Source organism: Nannobrachium achirus (assembly GCF_963921795.1).
Source record: "Nannobrachium achirus genome assembly, chromosome: 9".
Lineage (NCBI taxonomy): Eukaryota > Metazoa > Chordata > Actinopteri > Myctophiformes > Myctophidae > Nannobrachium > Nannobrachium achirus.
The window spans coordinates 36,381,238-36,405,002 of record NC_137818.1 but is presented as its reverse complement, the minus strand read 5'-3'; the positions used below and the strand labels follow the sequence as shown (position 1 = coordinate 36,405,002).

The following is a 23,765-nucleotide window of genomic DNA, read 5'->3' as shown; positions in this document are numbered from 1 at the left end:
GCAAAAGCTTCCAAACAATTATAATTTACAATTATAAACTGAAACTGAAATAATTAACGTAATAAAAAAATCTATGTTAAAAAAAAGAAAAATAATTATGCATATTAATATACTGCTGAGATTGTAGGCTAATTATGATTTCATTTTTAAAACAAACAAGCAGATGAAATGTTATCCAGTGTGAAATGTACAACTGAGGAGAGTAATAAGATAAATAATAATAAAGAGTCAGTGGATGGTTTAGCATTAACTCAATAATAACGTTACAAGAAATGTGATTCCGTCTTTCCACTTTCTTCCACACTTCTGATGGCTTCACTCCTCTAAACGTCTAGCCAATCCAATCCTGTCAAAATAAACAGAGTATAACTGATTGTATAAAACTCTTAGTTAATTTTAGATGGGCTGAAATATGAGCGCAAGGATACACAAAAAACACAAACCTAAAATGAAAGGTGATTAAACATCTGTGCTTTTTGAGTCCACGGACCCTTGGTTTCCTACTGGAATTTCCTAGATAACGGAGAAAGAAAAGGGAAAAGCTTTCAAAATAGAAACATCTGCATCACTATGCTTAGCCTGTGTCTGCTGGACAACTGACCTTGGCTACAAAAGCAACATCTTTTGCATCCGAATCAAGGCCAGAAATGTCGCCATTCTCCAGTCCATTGGATTGAGGGGTCTCAAGGGCAACAGGAGTTTCCACTTTCTCCTCTATGTAGAGCGGGGCGTTGTCTACTGCAGATAGCTGGAGCTCCAAGCTCTCTGAGTCATAGGAATTGTTCAGTTCCGAGCTACTCTCACTTGGCGGAGGGTTCTCTTCTTCTCCCTTCTTATCAGTGGTGACCAAAGGTGTGTCTGCAGAAGCCTCTGGCTCAGGTTCAGCCTCCAGCTCAGGTTTCCCCTCCTTCACGTCCCTCTCTCCTCCCTCTAGGCTGTTGTCTTCTCCACACTTCAGCTCATCACCAGCAGCCTCCATCGTAGCGTCTGCCCTATCAGACTCGGGATTGGCCTCTGCAGGAGAATGCTCACTGTAGCTGTGGGTGGATTCGGCATACTGATCTCTGAGCTCTGAACAGGAGCTTTCCAGTGTTGGGGATTGTGGGGACACGGTAAGGGTACTGCTCTCCCTGGACAGAGTTTCATCACGGTAAGGTCTATCAGGAGATCTGAAGGCGGACTTTCGCTGGGAAGGTCTGGGGCTGTAGCTTGAGTGAAAGTCGGAGAAGCTGGACTTCCATGACTTTGGGGACATCAGTGAACGTCTCTTCAGGGAGCCATGGCTGAAATACACATGCACAGACAAATATAATCTCTAAATGTTCAAGTTCACCTCCCTGTATACAATAAGATAAAGCAAATACTGTAAATCAGAACAACATTGAAGGGCAGAGTGAAAAATATAAGCTAACCGTTGTAATCCCTTGACGACAAACACCTTGTCAGGATGCTGAGCCTGCAGCTCCTTCATCACATTCTGCAAATCATGGTTGAGCTAAAAAAAAAAGAAGACATGGTTAAAACTGTAAATGTTGTCAGACAAGTGCATTTTATCGCCAGATAAATATAACAGGAGACATACCGTGCTCATTTCCTTATAGAAGACATCTCGTAAAGATGAGATAGCTGAGAAGACCGCCACATAGCATCCAATACGGCTTCAAGAGGGATATAAGAGAGGAGTGTATGAACACTTACGCAGTAAAATCTTTCATTTAACACAGATTATTTTACTGTGTAGTCAGTATTTGTGTCAGAGGATTATTCTCACAATTACCAAATCAAAAGTGATCTTAAGTAAGGGTACAGTCATACCAAAGTTGAATTCTACCTGCTATAAGGGCGGATTCTGTCAATGCTTTTCAATGAGAATGGAGTGTATTTTTTAGCAGAAATCCACGAAAGCCAAGAAACCACTCCATTCCCATTGAAAAGCATCCACCCTCTTAGACAGAATTAAACTTCGGTGTGACCGTGCTCTAATGCAATATCTGCTTTCTGCTCTTACCTATCATAGAGAATTGGGAGCTCTTCCTTTATCTCACTGTTGATGCTTTCATAGACACTTTTGGCAGCGCTGACTTCTTCCTCTGCCTGCAAACGAAAAAACAAATAAACAAATAAAATAATTAAATAACACCATCAGTGCATATGAAACTTTAACTGGGCTATGTGTTGGAAAAAGTGAGAATAGGTCAGTCATTTTCTCTGACCTTAGCTATTTTTATGTCATCTCTCTTCTTAGCGGTTTGCAGTGCCTCCAGGTGGTGATGAGAAGAATCATAATCTACCAGTTTTCTGCCCCTTTTGGAAATTTTCTCCTGCAGAGTGTAAATTATGGAACAGTGAGTGTAAATTATGGAACAGTGAGAAATCTCTCTCTATTTTTTTGTGCAAGCTACATTATTTGTTATTGTTTTCAGAAAGAGAAAAGGTGGGGAGCAAGGAGGACAATCTAACAATAAAGAAAAACATACAAGGAGAGGTCAAAATCAATATACACATAGCATAAACCAGCAGGTACAGTATGTAAATAAGGTTAGACATAAGGTGCATACGGTTAGACAAAGGTGGTAACACTTCGGTCCACATAGCAGCAGGTATGCTCTCTCTCTCTCTTACTATATTCCCCAGGCCATTTGTGTAGTGTAGATGTGTGTGCTCATGCCTTACCCTCATATCTGGAAACTGACCCATGTAAGTCTCCATGGTGCGTACTGCCTGGTCCAACATTTTCACCTCATAGTCATTCCACAGGAGGTCCTCACCCTTATGGAGTGAGAGAACATACACATTGCTTTATTCATTTAAATGACAGAGGAGTTTCACGTTCTCTTGCAAAGTGCAGAGGAAAGCATTTTACAGTACAGCAGGGGTCTTCAACGTTTTCAGGCCAAGGACCCCTTAGTTGAGAGAGAGAGATGAAGCAGGGACCCCCACAACCTGTTCATAGATTCCATATGGTTTCATCTTTTGACAGCACAATCATCAGTGTACTGTATTTTGGAATCATGTCAATTTGTGTTTTCAGATATTTAATTACTTGAATCGTAAATACCTTGACCTTTCACTCTGTACTTGGTCTGCTCTTTTTCCCCTCTACACCAAAGCTCTTTGCCCGAAAATAGCTGATCTACAAGTGTGAACTTGGTGTGAACTTGTATCTGCGATTTTTGGAATATGAAAATATCAGAATATGGAAAATATAGGGGTTCAAGTGGTTAATATAAAAAAGGAGAAAAAAGGTTTCTATCACACAAAGATTTTGAGTAACTCTGAGGACCCCCTAGGGGTCCCGACCCCCCTGTTGAAGACCCCTTCAGTACAGTAAAATCATCAGTGTTAAATTAAATTTATTATTTATTATTGTAAAAATGCTGTGTGTTGTTCCTCATAATGTGATCATCATCTGACCTCTACAATGGCTCCCAAGTCCTCCTCGGCAGACCAGTCAGTCTCATAAGCATCGAACAGAGACTGGGACAGGCGTTTTGAAGCATCTCTCATTTCTGTAGTAAATGAACAGATTCATAATCAGCATGTACTTCTGATCTCCCCATTTACAACATGTACAAATATATTCATCATTCACCTCTGAGAGCATTGAGGTAGGCCTTTAGGTCCTTGTTTATTCGGTTCCCATCGGTCTGCAAACAGAGGCTAATGTTATCTCCATTGTTATATGATTTATTAATTACATGATAACTTTATTGAGCACAAATATGTTGTGTGCAGTTAGTATCCCACAATATACACACAGGACATTGTGCTGCAGAAGAAGGCATAGAGTTCAGCACTGATATACCTGCTGGTCAAGGAAATTTTGGAGGTAAGAGTCAAATTGTTCATCTTTGGTCTCCACTGTCTTCCCCAGCTTTTGCAATACCTACACAGCAAACACAGAACTCAAAGTAATGCATATGTAATAACAAACAGGAAATTACATATCATGTAGGCCTAATAATCTACTTTTATAAATTAGCCTACCTTTTCCTTGCTTCTACTCAGTTGCCTTTGAACTTTTTTAGCAAAGACCCCAGCACTGCCTTTTGGACTGTTGCCCTCTGCCATATTTCTATCTTCTTTGGGAAAGGTGTAGCCCTATTTTGCTGAGATGAAAAAGAGAGGGAGACAAATTTTATGTTGCGAATTGCTACTGCATAAGCATAATTCCATTAGGCCTATATAAAAAGGGAAACAAATAAAGAAAAATACCACATGCAATAATACAGATTCCCTCTAAGTGGCTTCCATGAGACCATGCATGACTATTGACTACAATACCCAGAGATCCCAGAAGTCAAGTCACTCCACCTACTTCTACTATCGTGGAAATGGTGAACTTTGCTCACAGTGTTTTGTATTTCATAACGACACTAGGGCGGTCCAATGATAGAATACCAAATTCATTTGCAGCTCCAGGAGTTGGTGGACATGATTATGGGAAGCACTCTGACGAAATGTGCGATCACAGACCTGGGTGTCCAATGGGTTGGCTGGGCCATTGCATCAACACTCAGAACGGAGAAGTTTTATGATTTGGCAGGTAATATAATAATAATGTTGATGTATAGCCTACTTTGTGATTATGAATTATGTTTATGGCCAGCCTGGCCACGAAATGCCGTGTTTCGTTGTCTGTTCGTATATCAGCGGTGCAGCCCTATTAAACGTAGCGTTCTAAACGAATATCACAACAAAGGCGAAAGCTGCCATCAGGTTAACATAGCAGTAGTAGAAGGTTTAATTTTTGTACTTTTATAATAGTGTATAACACTTTCGTGTAATTTTGCAAAACGACTGTTATCTAAACAGCTTTGTTGTGAAACAGCCCAGTAGCTCCTCCTCCTGTAAGAAGCAGCATCATAAAGCAGCTTATCACTCTTATTCTTTCCCATTAACTATCAGCTCTAATGTTAGAAATCGATGAATTATAGTGGTTATCTTCACTACCAAATAACTTGGCCTGACACTTCTGTTTAACTGCAAATAGCAAAGCAGCCTTGTTATTTATTAGTACCATATTAGATAGTTATGCACGTGTAAGTGCTCATTGGATTCGAAGTGTAAATTAAAAAGCAGTTTATAGGCCTACTGTAGCAGTAATAAGGGTTATTAATGTGAGTCACTTTGGAGTTTGGAATTAGCCAATGTTTTAAACTATATGATTTTTGAATATGGCTCTTACTTAACTTTTAATATTCTAGACAAATCTAATAAAATGTAGACAAATCACAATCTAAAGGGTTATTAATGTGAGTCACTTTGTAATTAGGCAATATTTTAAACTATAGGCTACCTATGATTTTTGAACATGGCTCTTACTTAACGTTTAATCTAGACAAATCTAATAAAATCTAGACAAATCTCAATCTAAAGTAATTTTCTCATGATGTTTATGAGAACATTAAAACAATATGATAACCACAATTAATAAACACAGTGCACGTTTAGTAGATGAAGTCCTTAAATACAGCATTAAAATACTAAAAAGCATAACTGGACCTATAATACAATCAATCATCAAGTAGCATTACCATCTCATAAATACGTGCTACTTACCTAGACACCAGTGATTGATATGAATCACCTGGACAATTCTCTTATATTCTTCCTCTTCTGTTCCCCAACTGGGATCTGTGCTTCTGGATATTTTACCCTTGAACTTTGGAACCAATTGTCTGCAGTTCCCTGGGTAAAAGATTTATTGAACACGCCTTACTCTGTCTCTGCAACAAGTGATATCCCATACCCACCAGTGACACTGCATGGCATGTGCTGTTCCTTAAAGTCTAATCTATGTTTGTCTTTGTTTTAGGATCCGGCACATTTATACTACTTGCCCACCTGAGTCGTATATGGGGTGGGGCGGGCCATGTTAGACAGAATGTGCAGACAGGGTTGGTGACTGCATGGGGCCTCAGGTAAGCATGGTAGTGTGGATCCCATCCAGTGTCATCATGTACAGAACCTTTCCAGCAGAAAAGGTCATAACGTGTTTTATAGGATATGATTGTTGCATTAACTATACTCCTTATTAGTCTTAATTAATCTATGTAAGCTGTATAGGCTAGGTAATACAGAGAGAGTCCTTGGCTTGGTCAGTGCTAAACCCATGAATGTCATTAAAGTTGGGTTAATGAATAATGTTTGAGTTAATGTGAAAGAACAGCAGTAACTGAGTAGGTTTTTTTTTTGCAGGCTGGGGACATTCCTCTTCATGCGGATCCTGAAGGACGGCCATGATCGCAGGTTTAACAATGTCAGAGACAGCCCAGGGACTTTCTTTGTATATTGGAGCATTCAAGGTATTTCGGATCATTGTGAGACGTGTTCCTAATTTCCTAGATCAGCCATGCGTTACCATAGTCCTTGACCATCTCAGCACATTGTAAAGGGATGGGACACCTGTATAAATCATTTATGTCATTTTCATGCATTTATTCCAGTCAAGATTATATTATATTCTATATGTGCTTGGGTGGCGCAGTGGTAGAGTCCTTGCCCATCACCACCACCGAGGTTGTGGGTTCAAATCCACCGTGGTACATCTGGTTTTAACGGGCATATTGCTGGAGGGAGGGACGCCAGCACTCTATCCATACAACGCTCTGGGGTCTTCAACGTTTTCAGGCCAAGGACCCCTTAGCTGAGTCTGAGAGAGATAGAGATAAAGCAGGCCCCACTAGTAGTGGGCCACTATGTATTGTATAAAATTGTGTTGCAGATAAAAAAAAATCATAGATTTCTGAGACAGCTTTGACTTGTTTGACAGTAATATCAGTGTAGGTTGTTGGTTTAATGTGTGTTTTTATTGAACGACTTAAACCGCCACGCGGTTGGTTCTACAGACTCCAACTTTTGCACACGGATAGCTCAGATTTTTGCCTATGTTCTTAGCTGCTTCCCCTGCCGTAACTGTACTTGCACAATGTACAGTTGTATCAAACATTTCTTTTTGTAGAACCGCCGATCCAACCAATATGCCTACTGTGGATCTCTCCATATATGGGTATCAGGGATTTCCATATATGGGTAACTGGTCCGATATATATTAATAATGAATTCCGTCCTGTGCAACATCACCCTTTAGGACGAGGCCGCTTTTCGCCCTTAGGCATCTTACTGGTTTTTTATTACTATCAAATTCAGTGCACGTTGACTCTTTTTAGTGGAAGAATATACCGTTAATAAAGTATTGTTGTATTCTTATCTCTCAGCTGTGTGGGTATTTATGACCCTCCTGCCTACCCTCATGCTGAACAGTGAGAAGCAAAATCCTCCTCTTGGTATGAGGGATTACATTGGCTGGGGTCTGTGGGGCCTTGGTTTTGCCACTGAGGCTATTGCGGACCAACAGAAATGGCTCTTCAAACATGACCCAGATAATGCAGTAAGTCATATTGTCGGTTGTCCTACACTGACATAGGCATCTGGTCATCAAATGTTTGTTATGTGGCTTTCACAACTGCATGTTTACTTTGAATATTTAAACATTATGAACAACAGCGTTTTGATAATGCAGTAAGTCATATTGTCGGTTGTCCTACACTGGACTGACAGGCATCTGGTCATCAAATGTTTTTTCTGTGGCTTTCACAACTGCATGTTTACTTTGAATATTTAAACATTATGAACAACAGCTTTTTTTTGTCTTCCAGGGAAAGTTTATTCAGAGTGGATTGTGGGCTTACAGCCAACATCCAAACTATTTGGGTGAGATCATGCAATGGTCAGGTCTGTGGCTGTCAGCCTCATCTGTGATGCAGGGTTCCCAGTACCTCAGCGTAGTGTCGCCTGTCTTTGTTTGGTTCCTGTTACGTCACGTCAGTGGAATTCCCATCCTGGAGAAGCAAGCAATGAAGAAGTGGGGTTCCGACCCAGCCTTCCACGACTACATTAAAAACACACCTCGTCTATGGCCACGTCCTACATTTTGATTTTAGGTTGTTTACGTCTCAGCTCAGACAGTATATAGAGACAGAGACATGTTCTGTATATACCCCTGCGATACATGATGTGAACATTCACAGAGGATACATAGGACCGAACGTTTGAATGTCTATGTCAAGACCGATTGTCTCCGTTAAATACTTTTCTCATTCAGTGTTGAATTTAACTTTTCAAAATAAACATTTTTCATTTATTACAAAGAAATGTCCATCAATTTCCTTCACAGATTCATTATAAAAAGTAGTGTTATACCAGACACATGTAGCATCAGAAGTGTTCCCTTAAAGTCTGTCTACACTTACTGTACTAATGGCAAATGTATAAGAATTAAACAACCATATCGGTTGTCCGCAAAATCTCTTAACCCCTAACTGCTACCGGGCACCGTATTAATAGCACTCACTGCTTCTAGTATTTGGGATGAATGCAGAGGAATGCCATATACATGTGTAAAAGTATAGTCACAAATACAAGAAAATCTATTACTTTCGACAAGCAGTGTGGTTAACCATAATCTTTTCACCAACACCAACCATTGGCCCAGGCATAGCAAAACAAGTACCTGGATATTCAATTTAGATATATATAAAAAAGCTGAAAAAAGTGAAAGCATGATCTTGCCTGGTTAATAAACCAGGCTATCAGCTATCACACAATGTGGGGTGGTGTTGTGTGGTCTGGTTTATTAACCAAGCATGACCAGTGTGTGACATTTAGTCACACACTGGTCTCGTTTACAGCCCAAAGAGTAAAGCACACAACAGAAAGGAGGAGGAGACGTCAGATAATGTTCAAATTATATTTTACAAACCATAATAATTATGTGTACTTGTACAAAATTGGTAAACATCACAAAAGGTTTTGAAAAAAAATGGACGTAAAAAAACTTCTGAACTGGCCAAATCTAATTTATACATAGTACTGCTGCAGTTATACAAATTCCATCGTTCCTTTGGACCACTTGGGAGTGACGAGTGAAGAACACTATGAAAATTAAGTGAAATTCTCCTTACGAGAGCAACAAATAAGAGCATACATAAAGCATAGATGGTCATCTAATAGAACAACCCAATGACGGTTAATCCATCCATGTACGTACAAGAGGAATACACTGCGAACACAACAGCAGCAATTTTATTTGCGTCTCTTTTAATAACAAAAAACTAAGAATACTGGCTTGAGTATAAAGCAGCAGTGTCACTTGCTGAACATAACTGATCATCAAGCTAATAATAGCACACTGTTGGCTTGATTAGTTCATTTTAGCAAGTGAAACTGTCGCACTACGGAGTATAGATTACACTTTAGCTCTAAGCTGTAGAATGAAATGCTTCAAATTATTTTCAACTTCTGAGTAATACATGAGTTGAAACCTATTCTGCAAACGAACAACCATAAAACTGCATATAACACAAACCTACTCTCAAATACCTTGAACATAAACTGTAGTACCAAACCTTAAATAAAAAAGGTATTCAAAGTACACCAGATGAATTAGTTAGAACACACTTTTAAAAACAATCAAAATACAAACCTTAGCATTCTTAAACATAACAAAAGTGGACTCAAAGGAAGCTTTGCCGAAAGCATTCAGAAAATGTTCAGATTGGAGAATACAGAAATGTACGGCATATAATATATGCTCTTTGGTTTCTTTGCTTTTATCGGAGCAGTGGAGATGCAAAGTAGTTTCCTTGATGAGCAACTGCTGCTACTGGTTTGCTCCTGCTCCCAAATCTGCAACACACACAAAACGTACATACAGTCACCTCCAGGCTTACAATGAAAAATAGCCAATCTACAAGTTTGTGTTTTCTTTTTAATAGGTTGAAAGTGGTTAACCTCTGAAGTACCTAACCTAAATTTAGAATGAAAATCAGTTCTTGTTGGCAAGTAACCGTTGTACTACAGTCAGAGTCTAAATTAAGCTGAAGACATTTATTCTGAAGCGGATAACAATATTGTTTAATACTTGTGGTTAACCGGACGTGAAGGACGTAAGCGTCATTTACCTAGAAAACCAGTTCAGAGTAATAAATGGAAGCTGAAGTCAGATGTTCTTAACACTAATAGTGCCTCTTAATCTGAAGGTTGCTTGGTGCCTCGCCGTTTCCTCCATAGGCCGTCGCTATTATTTTGAAGGGCTGGAAGGGGGTTGTTTTAGTTTTTTTGGATTATCACTTGACGGCAACGATTACGTCATCTAGTCACATGACAGTGTGAGCCCAGAAGAGAACATGGCTGCGCCCAGCATTTGTGTACAGTACTGGAGAGTGGAGACCATCCTTTGTATAAGAATGTCCCTTTTGGAGAAAATGAGGTCTCTTTATGGGCCTCTCAATGGATTTACTATGGAGGACGTTAACTTCGCGTGCACGCCCGACGTGCGTTGTAAACAAATCGCGGACATTACCGATGCGGGCGGGACCGGAGCGACGTACAGTAAGTAATAATATCTTTACTGTATATACAGTAAGATTGACAGTCCTCACCGTCAACGGCGCCATGGTATTAACCCTTTCAATGACGGTGAGCGCCGTCTACAGCAGCAGAACAGTTAAAGGAGTAGTTCACCCCCAAAATGACTTTTTTTCCTATTGATTACTCATGCCATGGAGAGTAGAGTTCAATAATATTTTTAGTTTTTTGTCACATTCCTAAGACATAAATGTGATAACAATAAATTTACCCCCATTCATTTCAGATGGTGACCCGTTTCGAAACGGGTCACCATCCGGAATCAATGGGGGTAAATTTACTCAAATCAAATTTTTGTCTTAGGAATGTGACAAAAACAAAAAAATATTATTGAACTCTACTCTCCATGGCATGAGTAATCAATAGAAAAAAAGTCATTTTGGGGTGAACTACTCCTTTAAGCAGATAAGATCTATTTTTTTACATTTCCACCACTACTGGAAGCTGAGGAAGGAGATGAGTGTCATCTCAGTGTTTACCTTGGCGTCAGGGAGGACTTCATGCGTTGGGACAGGGAGGTGGACGAAGGGGTTTTGCAGAGCTGGTGTTCTGGAGTGTTGATAGGCCCCAGTATGCTCACAGAGCCTACAGAACACAGACACACACATCAACATTACACATGTGATTTGGAAGCATACCACTCAAGCTGATATGGGTGTACAGTAGATTACAACTTGTAGATATCACCCAGTTTAGATTTTAAGTGTCTTACTCTTCATATCTGGGGTGGCATAGCAGTTTGCGTTCTCAATTATCATGCCGTCCCTATTTCGCTGCATGTTTTCCATCATCACAAATTGTTTCCAGTACTCAATGGGCAGGGACAGCAGACGCTCAACAACCTTAAAAGAATGAGAATCAGAACGAAAAATCGAAGTCAATCATTTATTCTGCATGGATGTAAGATTAGTATAAAGGTGTGTTGTTAGTCTGTAGTAGCCGTCTCTCACCTTAGGTTGTCGTTTCGTGTCTTGTAGGATTGTCATGGGTTCAGGGTTTGGAACTGCATGACCTACAAGCGTAGGTCCAAAAACACGAGCCAGATTGCTGATGTCCATTTTGGTCTCCGCACTCTGAGCAACTCTGAAAATATATTGCACCTTTTAACAAAGATTCTTTGACAGAAAATCCACACAGCATCAAGTGATTCTTTTGTAAAATAAACTCAATTTCCATTCCAATAAAACTAATCTGGTCAGCTCTCCTGTAATGTTCGATTCAATAGAATACTTAGCCATCCAGTTTGAGGGAGGTAAATGTAAAAAACGTTGTGTCCAAATAAAGACACAAAGAGTTGGCATCGTAACTTGCAGCTGGTACATTAAGTACTAAAAGATGGGCCTAATGAAAAGAGACAGACATCCAACAAAAGAACACCGTCTTTTATTGCATTTTATCGTGCAAACTTGGGTCTGTGCAACCACTCTTTGACAGAGTCTTGGTGGAGGAGAGGGATGTAATATTTCTGTTTGCCAGTTAGATATGTCTGTCATGGGCACTATGAATTTAGTCAAACTCTCAATATTGCTGCTGCACCACATCAGGAACACCACATCCACACTGACTCACAATACCTGGGAATCCTTGCACTGATACAATATTTTGTGAGCACCAAAGAAAACACTGCACTAGGTATTCATCAGTTAACCACCAACCAATCTGGCTAGCCATTGTCAAAGAAATGGGAAAACAGTGACCTATATTGTTTTGCTCTTTTCATTTGAGCTCAGTTAGTCTGTTCTTGAGAGACTAACCACCAACAAAGTACCATAGGTCTTTGCCACCCAAAGATATAAACAACTTCCAAATAAATATATTACATACATTTTACAATAAAACAACCATGAAAATCAGTTAGCATTGTTTAAGTAACTGTATGCTGATATAATAGGTGAGAGTTCGCATCACTTATCAATGCTTCAGAAATCAGAATGCATACTAACTTCTGGAGGTGAAGGACCATATAAGCCAGTGTGTCCCTATTAGCCTGTGGTAGCTCCCCAATAGTCTGGTACATTTGCGCTATACTGTTGTCATCATCTGGAATCTCTGAGGAAAAGCAAAGGAAACAATGTGTAAGCACACACACACACACACGCACGCACGCATTACAAGTAATTATAACCAGAATCTTTTTTTTTTTTTCTTTTCTTTTCTTCTGCCCGTTTCTTTCCATCTGTCAGCCTGGAAGCCAAGACAGTCAGCCTGTTCAGCTACACAAGCCGAACTATAAAGCTTCAAACAATAATTAGAGTAAGCACATTGTGAGATTATGTAAACCTACTACACTTTCAGTGAACAAGCCACAATCTTGTTATATTAATTGTTGTCCTGTGGATCAGTCCTCTATACATTTCTACATGAAATCTATTATTTTACAGTACATTTATGACCTATGTCAACCGTTTTCATGATCACTCTCCCATACCTGCTGCTTCCATGAAGGCCCGATTGAGGCGGAAGGTGACAATGGGTTCCTTGAGGTTCCTCAGGAAGTCCTTGAGGAGGCCAGTGATAACGTGGATATCATCCACCTTGCTGAGGGGTGGAATGGTCTTGCCACGCAGGAATTTATCCTTCAGATCTTTCACGGTGCGATCAGACCCAGACAGACGGTACAATCCAGTCTGAGAGCAAAGGAACACAATCACACTGGTTAGGGGTGAAAAGGGTTCATGGCATTGGCTGCTACTGGCTACACTGTGGCATAATGACATCATACCATCAAATTGGTAACATTACTGTAGCTAACAGCATAGCTAACAGTGTGTTCACACATCACTGACTGTTTCTGGGTATGGTCCTTCAGGGCTTACGCTGTACTGTGACTGACAAATTGACTGATTGGCTCCACTACTTCAGGCACATGCTGCCTTTTATTATTGACACTTGATTCATGTGCATCCAAATTCGCACCACTCTTTCGCTTTGGGTAGGATCTTAAGCACCCGCTCCCAAAAAATGTTCCAACTGAATTGGCACGAATCACGTAGGCGATGTATTTTAGATTCAAAATGACACATTTCACTGAAAGGTGACATGTCTGAATGCCTGAAAATCTCGCCTAATGTTCCAATCTGAAGATGGTCCCATCACTTAATTACATGGCTGGGAACCATGACCTCTCTCTGTTGACGTACCATCGCAGGCAAAGACATGGACCACTCTGGGCGGCGGTCCAGTGGTCCAGGCTCCTAAAGCAGCCTGGTTCAACTCCCGTCCCCAAAAATATCTTTAAAAAAACGACATGAACCACTCACCTCCTTTAGGCCCCTTTGTTCAATCTCAGCGACGCAGTGGAGCACCAATTCGGGAATCATGGGTGATCCGTTTGACACATAGTCTGCAAGGGTACCCTGTATAGCACAAAAACAACAACAACAACAGAGGACCATATTATCATCATGTTATCTTTGGGAAGAACACACACACAAAATAAATGTAGTCTAACATACCTCGTTAAGCTTGACAGGTGTACCAACCATGCTGGGGATGCATGGCAGAGGGCAGCGCTCACGGCACTCAGGGTGGCTGACTACTCTGCAGTCACGACACTTAAGGGATACCCTCCCAAACTTAATCCTCTTGCCACAGGGAACGCAAGACTCTGGCTTGATGACCTGTGGAAGCGAGAAATGTGGCGAAATTAATGCATTTAAAACACTTTTAGTAGCTTCACCTCCCATCCCATGTGTGGAATTTGACTGAATGTTAAAGACCATACATCTCAAAAACATTGTGTTTGGCATGGCACACAAGATAATGACATTTGTCTGATCTTACGTCAAAAATCAGTTGGTTTGTAAAATAAAGTACCGTATTCATTTCCCAGGTTTCTTTTTTTTTTACCGTTTTGGAGACAAACTCGTGATGGCGGATTCCCCCGTTGCTCTGTGGAGTGCTGGGCTCAGCTCTCATCTCAGGTTTATTTGGTTGTTTGAAGATGTCCTCAGATGTGACCGATTCAGAGTCCCACTCCAGTGCAGCTTGAACAGGAGAGAGCAGAATATTAGTTAAGACTGGAACATAGTAGATATTATTCATTCCAATCTCCAGTTAGGAAATAGTTTTGAATGAAGTGAGTGAGTGCATGGCATGCATTATGAGAATAAGGGTTAGGGTTCCAATTGTACCATCCTAATCACACATACTGAATAGATAACACAAAAGTAACAAGATACAGTGGTAGCATTACAACAAGTTGTTTCACAATATATTTGATGCTTTTTACTTTAAGCCTCAGCTAAGTTTTATGAAAAATGTGAATTATTATTCAAAAATTACAAAAACAAATATGTTGCTACATACTATATGTTCCTGGCCTGAATGGGTTAATGTACTACAAATAGTAACACTCACCTGTCTTTCTCCTGCTGCGAGTCCAATAGGGATTGGGAACAGTCTCAATAGTAGAAACCGCTTCAACAGGTCCACCATTTGCAGGCACCGTCACTACAGTCTTGGCAACAAGAGACTCGTTTCCCTAAGGCCAATAAATGAAGAATTATATAAATCAATTACTTCTATAATAGATTCAATTGATTAGTTCTTAGTTGCACCCCTACTTACAACAATACTATGTTGATGCATTTCTGTCGAGATTGATATGCACAACATACCCTGTCTGATGTTCTGCCTGCAGAGCAAGACCTTTTGGAGGCAATAGGAGGGCCATCAACATGTCTGGAGGAACGCTAGGGAAAAAAAAGAGAATAAATCTCCATCAAACCTGCCAGACCCCAAAGCTCTAACATTTAGGAAGAAAATTCGAAACTTTAGTTAACATACCCGCTTCTGTCGTTTCTTGAGCCGCACCGTACGCACAACAGACGAGTCCCAATCCTGTAAACAGAATACAGATTAGACAAACTGGAAGGTAATCTGCATTCTTTCTTCTTACTGACAGATGAATATATTTATGAAATTTTTCTTACAAGGGAGTCATCCGTTTTGTCATAACTGATGTCCGACAAGATGGAGGCAGATTCATCGATTCTTGTGAGCCTATGAAGAACAAATCAGATCATACGGGTTAATATCATGCGATGGAAGATTTTTAAGCAGCAGGACAATCAGGACTTCACATGGTCTGTGTGGGGTGGTTCAAAACCAATACTAGGACGTGTGTGTGTGTGTGTGTGTGTGTGTGTGTGTGTGGTGGGGTCAAATCTACCTTCGGCTGGTGTTCAGGTTCTGTGCTGGCTGCGTGCGAGAGTTCAGGAATGCCAGTGCTGAGCGTTGCTCTTCATTCAGCTTAATACTGTTTGAGCCGGATCCCTCATTGATGAGAAGATCCCGAATCAACTGCAGCTGACGATCCTTATGATAAGAAAAGACATGGATTGTGGATGCAAGGACACTATGCCTAGTGGCAAAGAATATCAAACTAAAGCAGTGGTTTTCAACCAGTGGTCCGCAGTGATCCTTTAATTCCAGGTGGTCCCCAGCTAAATGGCAGAGTTGGTAACCATTACCAAAGGACCCTTATAGATCTTTAACTCTTAACGTGAGAGTGTAAAATGAAACCAAATGGACCCTTACACGTCCATTGGCTAAATCTCAAAAGCTCAAATGCCGAATAAACAATGGACCTTGATATGAAAAATAAGGGTTGAAAACTAAAGTGAACACTTGAGTCCAAGTCCAACATACCAGCTTCTCACAGTCAGTCTCAGCTTTCTGCCGTCGGCGGATCTCAACATCCACTTGATTGCGGGCATGTTTTAGTTTCACCTCGAGTGCTCCTCGGTCGCTCTGTACTTGGGCCAGGACATCCTTGCAGGAGCCCAAGTCCTGCTCTACTTTCAACCACTTTTTACGGCACTCTTCAAAGTTCAGCACCATCTGAATGAAGTCTGTGGAAAGGCAGTGGTAGAAAAAGTACACGTTTTACGTATCAATACTGCAAGCAATGTAGAAATACTCTGGTACAAGTAAAAGTCCAGAGTTCAAAAGTATTGGTATCAAAATGTACTTAAAAGTATCAAAAGTAGAAAGTATTCATTACGCAGAATGTCCCATTTCACAAGTTAAAACCTTTGAAAATAGCAGATGCGACACATTGTGAGCTTGTAGATTGTCCACTTTCAAATAGCTGAAATGTATATAGGGCTGAAGAGGGTAATGTGTGTTGTCATGATCAAAATCTACAAAGTAACAAGTAACTAAAGTACTCCAGTAAAGTAAAAGTAGCTCAAAATTGTAACTAAGTACAGTACGTAAGTAAATGTACTCAGTTACAGACATGTCTGTACAGTAAAATCCTTATTTATCCATTTCTAACTAAGTGATACAAAATGTAACCTAAAAATGTAACAACACTGTTTATTAGCAGTTTGCAAAAATGTTTCGGTGAATTGAGAACAAAGGACCCCAGTGGAAACAAGCCATATTCTTTCTTGTGTTTAAAATCCTCTTAGCAGACCCTGTACTTTCCTGTGTTCCGTTTCAATCAATCAAAAAGTACCACTATTCATCAGCTACTATTCATCAAGACATTAAATACATTCATAATACTATACAAGAAATCAGTGTGAGTCAATGAAGTAACCAAGTAATGAAGTAGTAGATGTAGAAACAACAACTTACGGGGTTCGATGTTCTCACTGTTGAGGGCGCTAATTTGTGAGATTAACCCATCATATAAACGACGCAGATTCTGTGCCGTGTCCATGGTTTCCTGCGAATGGTAAAAAAGACAACACGTTAACTCAGAAAAGGGGTAAAACACCCTTTACGAACAACACAAACAGCAGGACAAATGCGTTTTTCCTGTAGTGCGTTTAAACGACAACAATGGCTAGGCCTATGATTAGCACAAGCTAACGGTCGAATAGCAACGGATATTCAAGTAAGTAACGTTCACACTGGGAACCGTTGTTTCAAGGCTACATACACAACGACGAACTACACGCTGTAAAACTGAAGCAATACAGTATTGCTAGCGCTAAAACGTTACATACCGTTGCTGAAAACCCCGAACCTCCACTCCAGTGTTACAACAATGTGTTGTGGTTGTGTTCAATCTAGTAATGTTGACTTTGTTGTTGCTTTGAGTGACTCTCACAGACAGGAAGTCATTCAGAACTCTGGAGTCGAGCGCGTTGCATTTCAAATGTAGCCGTTTCGACCAATGAATGAACAGCTTACGTGGTGACGCAGGTTACGTCGCCTCGGCAGCGCCAGCAGCAGAATAGGGCCCCCAAGAGGAAGAAACAAGAAAGTGGCTTTGAACGATGCAACACATGAGATGGGAGATGTTTGTTCATCAAGTTATTTGCACTGCTGTTTGTTACAGTAGACCTATATTATTCATACCACTGGTTTTCAACCCTTTTCATATCATGGTGAATTATATTTATCTGGGATTTGAGGCACAGACCACCATTTGATGATATATAGCTTGAACTGAGAGCGTAAAATGAAAACCAAAAGGACCCTAACCGCACTCAAGGGTTAAAGATCTATAAGGGTCCTTTGGTTACCAACTCTCCATCATTTAACTGGAGACCACCTGGAAGCCCCTCAAGGTCAAGGTAGATAGGTATAATATAGGCTATATATAGGCCTATATATAGACCTATATATATATATATATATATATATATATATATATATATATATATATATATATATATATATATATATATATATATATGTATGTATGTGTGTGTGTGTGTGTGTGTGTGTGTGTGTGTGTGTGTGTGTGTGTGTGTGTATAGGACTTTTTGGATTTTTTGCCATATTGACTGATTGCTAAACAGATGAGTTTGCCTCCAAATCTCCAAGCGAGGTAATCAATAGGCTATATGGTATGGATTGGAATTAGGCGGTTGAATGAACGAAAAGCACACGCTCACACGCAGAGGGAGAGAGAGAGAGAGAGAGAGAGAGAGAGAGAGAGAGAGAGAGAGGGAGAAAGGGAAAGGGAGAGAGAAAGGGAGAGGGAAAGAGAGAGAGAGAGAGAGAGAGAGAGAGAGGGAGGGAGAGGGAGAGGGAGAGAGAGATCACTAGCCCACCAGAACCAAGCACAAAGCCACAACTTGCCAAAGCGGAGCATGCAGTAACAGGAGGCTGTGCTGTAGCTTTCTGTCGAACGGTTTGTAATTGTAAAGGTGGTGCTTGTTGCGGTCGGGGCGCAATGATTGCCACAACTCAACAGAACGTGACCACGGAGCTGGTATGTATTATCTTTTTTTTTTATTATTACCTTTTCCCCCCACCAGCTTCTCAGATTCCAAATGCGCTTTGCGTTTTAGTTCATAAGCATGTGTGTGTGTGTGTGTGTGTGTGTGTGTGTGTGTGTGTGTGTGTGTGTGTGTGTGTGTGTGTGTGCGTGCGTGCGTGCGGTGCGTGCGTGCGTGTGTGTGTGTGTGTGCGTGCGAGTGAAATAGGTGGATTGGTGTTCTTAGCCTGGAATCTCTCATATCTGCATAAAATCAATCATTGTAACCTATATTTTAGATTGCCAAAACCTCTTGCAGTCCATTCAGACTTTTCAGTCAATGACCACCTCCTGGACAGAGATGACTTTGTGCACTGCAGTGTTTGCAGTGATAGTAGCCTACTAACTAACTCGACGTGCAGTCCCCTCCACTCTTGTTTGACACTTGTTCTTATTATCTCCCTAATCTGATGAGAAGCTGACATATCAGCCGACTGCGTGTTAAAAAGACGGCTCAAAATGACATCCTGCGGTGTTATGATTTATTATACTGTTGTTTTGGTACTATAGACAGATCAACGATTATCTCCCCCCATGCAGTTCCTTGCCTACACATTTTTTTCATTGATCCTGACTAGATTTCGCCACAGACTCATCCGCATTGTTTGGATAGATATCTAACATAACCTTTACAGCCTACAATTTCTAACAAACTGAACGAGGTTCCAAATGCATGTCTTTGCATATATCACTCTGCCATGCAGAACAACTGTCACTGTGTTAATACATATGTATGCTTGCTGATATGATATATACTATATTATATGTGTATAGTATGTAGATCATTTTCTTTCTCTTCTTGTTCTTCCTGCCGCCACCCCCCCCCCCCCCCCCCTTTTTTCCCCCCCTTTGAAAATAACAACAGATGGAGGCTGAGCTTGCACAAAAATGAATGTCACCCACTTCTTTACACCTGTAAACCTGTGATGTGACAATGAAAGTCGATTCTGATTAGGGCTATTATAACTTGATCCTCAGTGTTGATTTGGCCATTTATAACTCAGCGTGTACAAATGGACCCATAAACTGTAGGCTATAAATGATAGAAAATATCAAAGGCTAGCTGATCATCATCATAACATAGGCTATCTACTGGATGGATCAAGTTTAAAATCCGACAGATGACTAATCCATAAATCATGTAGCCTGTTTGGCTTGATATAGACTACTGTAGCCTACATATGCATTTACTGTAGTTAGTATATAGTCTATATATTAGGGCTGGGATGCGATTAAAACTTTTAATCTAATTAATTACAGGCTCTGTGATTAATTAATCGCAATTAATCACATTTTAATCGCACATCGATATTTGACCTGAAAAGCATATTTTTTCAAGTAAAACACATTTTGTTGTATGAGTGAATCAACGAGTGAGTTTTTTAGATCTAAATTTCGCATTCCACGGGGCCAAGCAAAGCGCTCTGATCGTCTACTTCTCCCTTTGCGTTTGTTGTCTCTTCTTGGTTGGTGCATCGCTATGATCGGTATGCCCGAAACTGAAGGTTCTGTGGTGCAAAAACTAAGTGTGATTAAAATGCGTTAATTTTTGTAATTGCGTTAATTTTCGGTAATTAATTAATCGCAATTAATCAGTTAAAGTCCCAGCCCTAATATATATATATATATATATACATATATATATTCTTGGGAAACATTCTTGTTCCCCTTTTTATATATCATTTAACAATGTCCACAATATTGCTTGATAGTGTGGATAGTGTGTGACAAACAATATCTCTTATATTTTGCACTAAGACTTTGACATGGTAATATCACAGATGTGAAATTGTCTGAAGCAAGAGTATTATTTATCCTGCAGCAGAAATCTCTGTAAGAAGACCATATGAAGCTGTACGCTTAACAGACAATAGACAATCCATTACCTGCAAATGTCGCACTGTCTTAAGGACTTTTCTCCAATCAATACCCTTTACTGAGTCTAGCAATTAATGAGGCAAACCCCATTTGCTTCTTTTCAATAAGTGCTTTCTTCTTCAGGATTCTGTTCCTAATTTACAGGTGTATTTGTGCTGATGAATATATGCAGCGAATCAAATGGTCTCATGGGTTGCTACTACTTGTCTGTTATATTTGGGATTTTAGCCCCATTCAGCCGAGCTGATGAATATTGAATATATGCAGCAGACCATGTGGGCTTGTTGGTTGCTAGGGATTTTAGCCACATGTTATGATGGTGTTATTGAATTGTGGAACAGAAACAAAATTAATTGTTATTCCATAATCTATAATCTATAATAATTATTTTGTGATTGACAGAACAATCACAATTTACTATCTGGAAACCCTAGAATTCATATGTAGGAAAAATAGTTAAATTATTTGAGATTTCTTTGGTCAAGTTCACATCTGATTTCAATATTACACAGTCAGTGAACTTATTTTGTTTAGTGTATTTTATTTTATATGTGATAATTATTGTAGAGAGACTGTAGAACATATTCTTATTTGTCATATTTCACTGCAACTCTCTGCCATGTTTTGCATATCTCACCCACATACTGCATGTTTCACAGACATTGCCAGTTTCCCAAGGCATAAACTCGACCACAGTCAGAAGCGGGACATGTTGCGAATAGGCTTCCCCATAAAGAAGCCTTTTTGTACTATAATTTGCTAATGCGTGATGGGAGGCATGAAAAGAAAGAGACAGTAGGACAGCCTTGCAGCAGAGGAGGCTATAGCATGGTTTCTTTTTTTGTCTCCTTCTTTTTTCCTTTTTTCATTTGACTGAGGCTTGTGCGGCATTGTCTGACATTAGTCTTGAGGGCATGAAATGTGCCCGCTTGGTCCCATTCAGTATCTTCATCACCTACTTTTTTTAGTGTGGAAGAAGAGAAAGGGAACAGTGGTGGTGACTGGTGACACGGTGGTAGGAGCACCATAATTCATGTGGAATCTGTGGATGTGACAACCAAGATATAAATCAATATCAGGCTGGTGGTAAATAATTGACTTGGGCAAGTTGGTTAACAGCTAGGCTATTCAAACCAAGCAGACACCACAGTCTTCACCAATAGTAAACTCCATTTTAAATTAGGCAAAGGGAGATATTTACAGGTCAATACATATTCAAGGGAAGAAATACTTGCTAATATACAGTCTCTTGTGAGCAAATGTAATGAATAATTAAAATTTGTTTGTGGCTGTAAGGATATATGTACTGTATATGCCAATAGTCACTATACAGTAGGTTTTATTTTACCAATATCCAGCATCATAGTGTAAATATCATTGCTTGTTTGAAGTGGTTTAGACTAGAGAGGTACTGTATGCAGATCAGCATCTCTGAACAGTATGGCTTCATTGGTTCCCTGATTCCTTGTGGAATGATTTATTGTGGGATTCTCCTCGCCTCAACAACAGAAAAGATGGAGTTAAGGATGTCTCCTGAGTGTAATTTATGAATTCTAGCACTGCTTGGAAGTTGTATTGTGCACAGTGTGTAGTTTGAGTAATTGCATTTGGTGTGGTTGCTTTTATTATGCCGGAACGTAATCAATACACTAGACGTGTTTGATTTTGTGCACTTTGTTTACGAAAAGGCAGTACAATATTTCATTTTCATTTTGTGCGTGTTTAATTTGGAGTAGGGTTCTGATCATATACGAACATTTAAAGTTATTACCTCTGTTACAGAGTCTGACTTTTGAATACAGTACTGACTCCTGGATGGGTTGGCACACTTTCAGATGGACGATTAGGATGGACATTGCCAAACTTTCACATCTGTGTTAAAGGACTTTCAATAAGCTCCTTCTCAAGATGCACCGCAATCGGCTTATTATCACTGCTGTTGCCATGCTTTATCTTGTCTTGTTTTTTCCCCAAAATGGGTAGAGTCTTTGTGTTTGGCCAGGGAGTGTCATACATCATAGTCATACACATTCCTAAGCACACTGAAAAGAATCCTCTTCAATGACCATGTATATCCATGTCCCCTTTTCATGCTGCATTACTAGTATTAATTGTTTCCCGTTCAACTGCACACCTTATCGATCCTCTCATTTGGCTGAGTGCCCAATCTCTTTTGGAAAGGGTGAGAGCTCCCTTGCTATCTATGCGATTCCGTTGAGCTAATGTTAGTGAGAGTCTCTGTCAAGGGATTCCTTTTGAGAAAGAGTTATCCATAAACATAGAGCTTTATTTCACATTCTTGTTCCCCTTTTGTGCTTGGTTGACACCTCATCAAGACCTCCTCCTAAGGCTTATTGGATCAAGCAGTCTGCATTGGGATAGACATTTTACAAAGGAAGATCTATCTGTGATTCATTTTTGATCTAGCTCAGCAAAAAACCTGCTATGAGATATATTCACTTGTCCATCAGGTTGCTGACTGAGACAAGCTCTTACTGTCACAAAGCCCAATTCTTCATCTGTTCACCTGTGCCAGCAGTTTGTGCAATATTATGTGCATTGCGTTTTTCATCTGAAAATCTGTTATTTTTTGGCAATTAAGTGTCTCGGCCACTCCACAAAGTATAATTTATTAGGCTTTGGATTCCTACATGCATTGTGTCGCTTGCTCTGTTGTATTCACACCAGGGACTCTGCTCCTCGTATCTATGCCTCATTTGTAAGTGTGACAAAGCTCCCCGTTCCACCAGAGCAGGGCTCTCCCTATCTTACAACGATATGACCTTAATTGGAAGTGTAGTCTAATTTCTGTGCACAGGGGAGCAATGGGAGCTGAGCTGCCGTGCCTCCTATTAGGAAGGATATTTCAGCACTGATGTTGCACACTGTAATTATAGGCAGGAGTCAGAAATGAAAACAGTGTCTGTGGCAGAATCAGCCAAGTGGAGGGATTTCATTTACGATATCCCCCCGTCTGCTATGGGCTCCATTAGGGCTGAGAGTTGTGAAGGATCTGGCATGGTGTTTTCATGTAGAGAGTGAATCCGATTTTTCTGGTATTTGAAGTAGGCATTGTAATTTTCCTGTTTAAACCGTAGCTTACAAAATGGCCTGTCCCTGTGGAGGCAGGCAATATTAAACATTTAATATGCATAGAAATTGCTTGGGTAGTCTCTGAGTTGTGTATTTGTATTTGCGGTTCCACTTCCACCAAACTCTTTACCAAGTTCAA

The 23,765-nt window shown here is 40.1% G+C and overlaps 4 protein-coding genes across 4 annotated transcripts in view; 2 read left to right on the top strand and 2 right to left on the bottom strand.

The window, feature by feature from the left end:
* Positions 1 to 288: 288 nt before the first annotated feature.
* bin2a (bridging integrator 2a) lies at positions 289 to 4,071 on the bottom strand (the record flags this gene model as incomplete). Its single annotated transcript, XM_080732724.1, has 12 exons — positions 289 to 346; positions 444 to 513; positions 602 to 1,283; positions 1,413 to 1,495; positions 1,583 to 1,658; positions 2,009 to 2,094; positions 2,214 to 2,321; positions 2,674 to 2,769; positions 3,415 to 3,509; positions 3,593 to 3,647; positions 3,806 to 3,886; positions 3,988 to 4,071. 11 exons carry the CDS (start codon positions 4,069 to 4,071, stop codon positions 460 to 462), a joined length of 1,500 nt encoding a protein of 499 aa, XP_080588850.1. The 3' UTR covers positions 289 to 346; positions 444 to 459.
* A 354-nt stretch (positions 4,072 to 4,425) lies between these two features.
* On the top strand, positions 4,426 to 8,150 carry LOC308291491 (uncharacterized protein). The gene is made up of 5 exons (XM_080733511.1): positions 4,426 to 4,546; positions 5,819 to 5,924; positions 6,202 to 6,308; positions 7,221 to 7,393; positions 7,662 to 8,150. The coding sequence occupies exons 1-5, from the start codon at positions 4,435 to 4,437 to the stop codon at positions 7,938 to 7,940; spliced, it is 777 nt and encodes a 258-aa protein (XP_080589637.1). The 5' UTR covers positions 4,426 to 4,434; the 3' UTR covers positions 7,941 to 8,150.
* A 1,464-nt stretch (positions 8,151 to 9,614) lies between these two features.
* Positions 9,615 to 17,104, bottom strand: racgap1 (Rac GTPase activating protein 1; the record flags this gene model as incomplete). The annotated part of the gene is made up of 16 exons (XM_080732723.1): positions 9,615 to 9,690; positions 10,911 to 11,016; positions 11,144 to 11,273; positions 11,382 to 11,514; positions 12,375 to 12,480; positions 12,860 to 13,058; positions 13,692 to 13,787; positions 13,887 to 14,051; positions 14,281 to 14,417; positions 14,791 to 14,914; positions 15,051 to 15,125; positions 15,220 to 15,273; positions 15,366 to 15,435; positions 15,605 to 15,750; positions 16,084 to 16,286; positions 17,020 to 17,104. 16 exons carry the CDS (start codon positions 17,102 to 17,104, stop codon positions 9,615 to 9,617), a joined length of 1,905 nt encoding a protein of 634 aa, XP_080588849.1.
* Positions 17,105 to 18,571: 1,467 nt separating this feature from the next.
* LOC308291292 (inactive dipeptidyl peptidase 10) overlaps positions 18,572 to 23,765 on the top strand; it is a gene marked incomplete at both ends in the record, with an annotated part of 31,417 nt that continues 26,223 nt past the window's right edge. The window contains one exon of the mRNA XM_080733274.1: positions 18,572 to 18,610. Within this exon, the coding sequence (XP_080589400.1) occupies positions 18,572 to 18,610 (39 nt within the window). The remainder of the gene's footprint in view (positions 18,611 to 23,765) is intronic.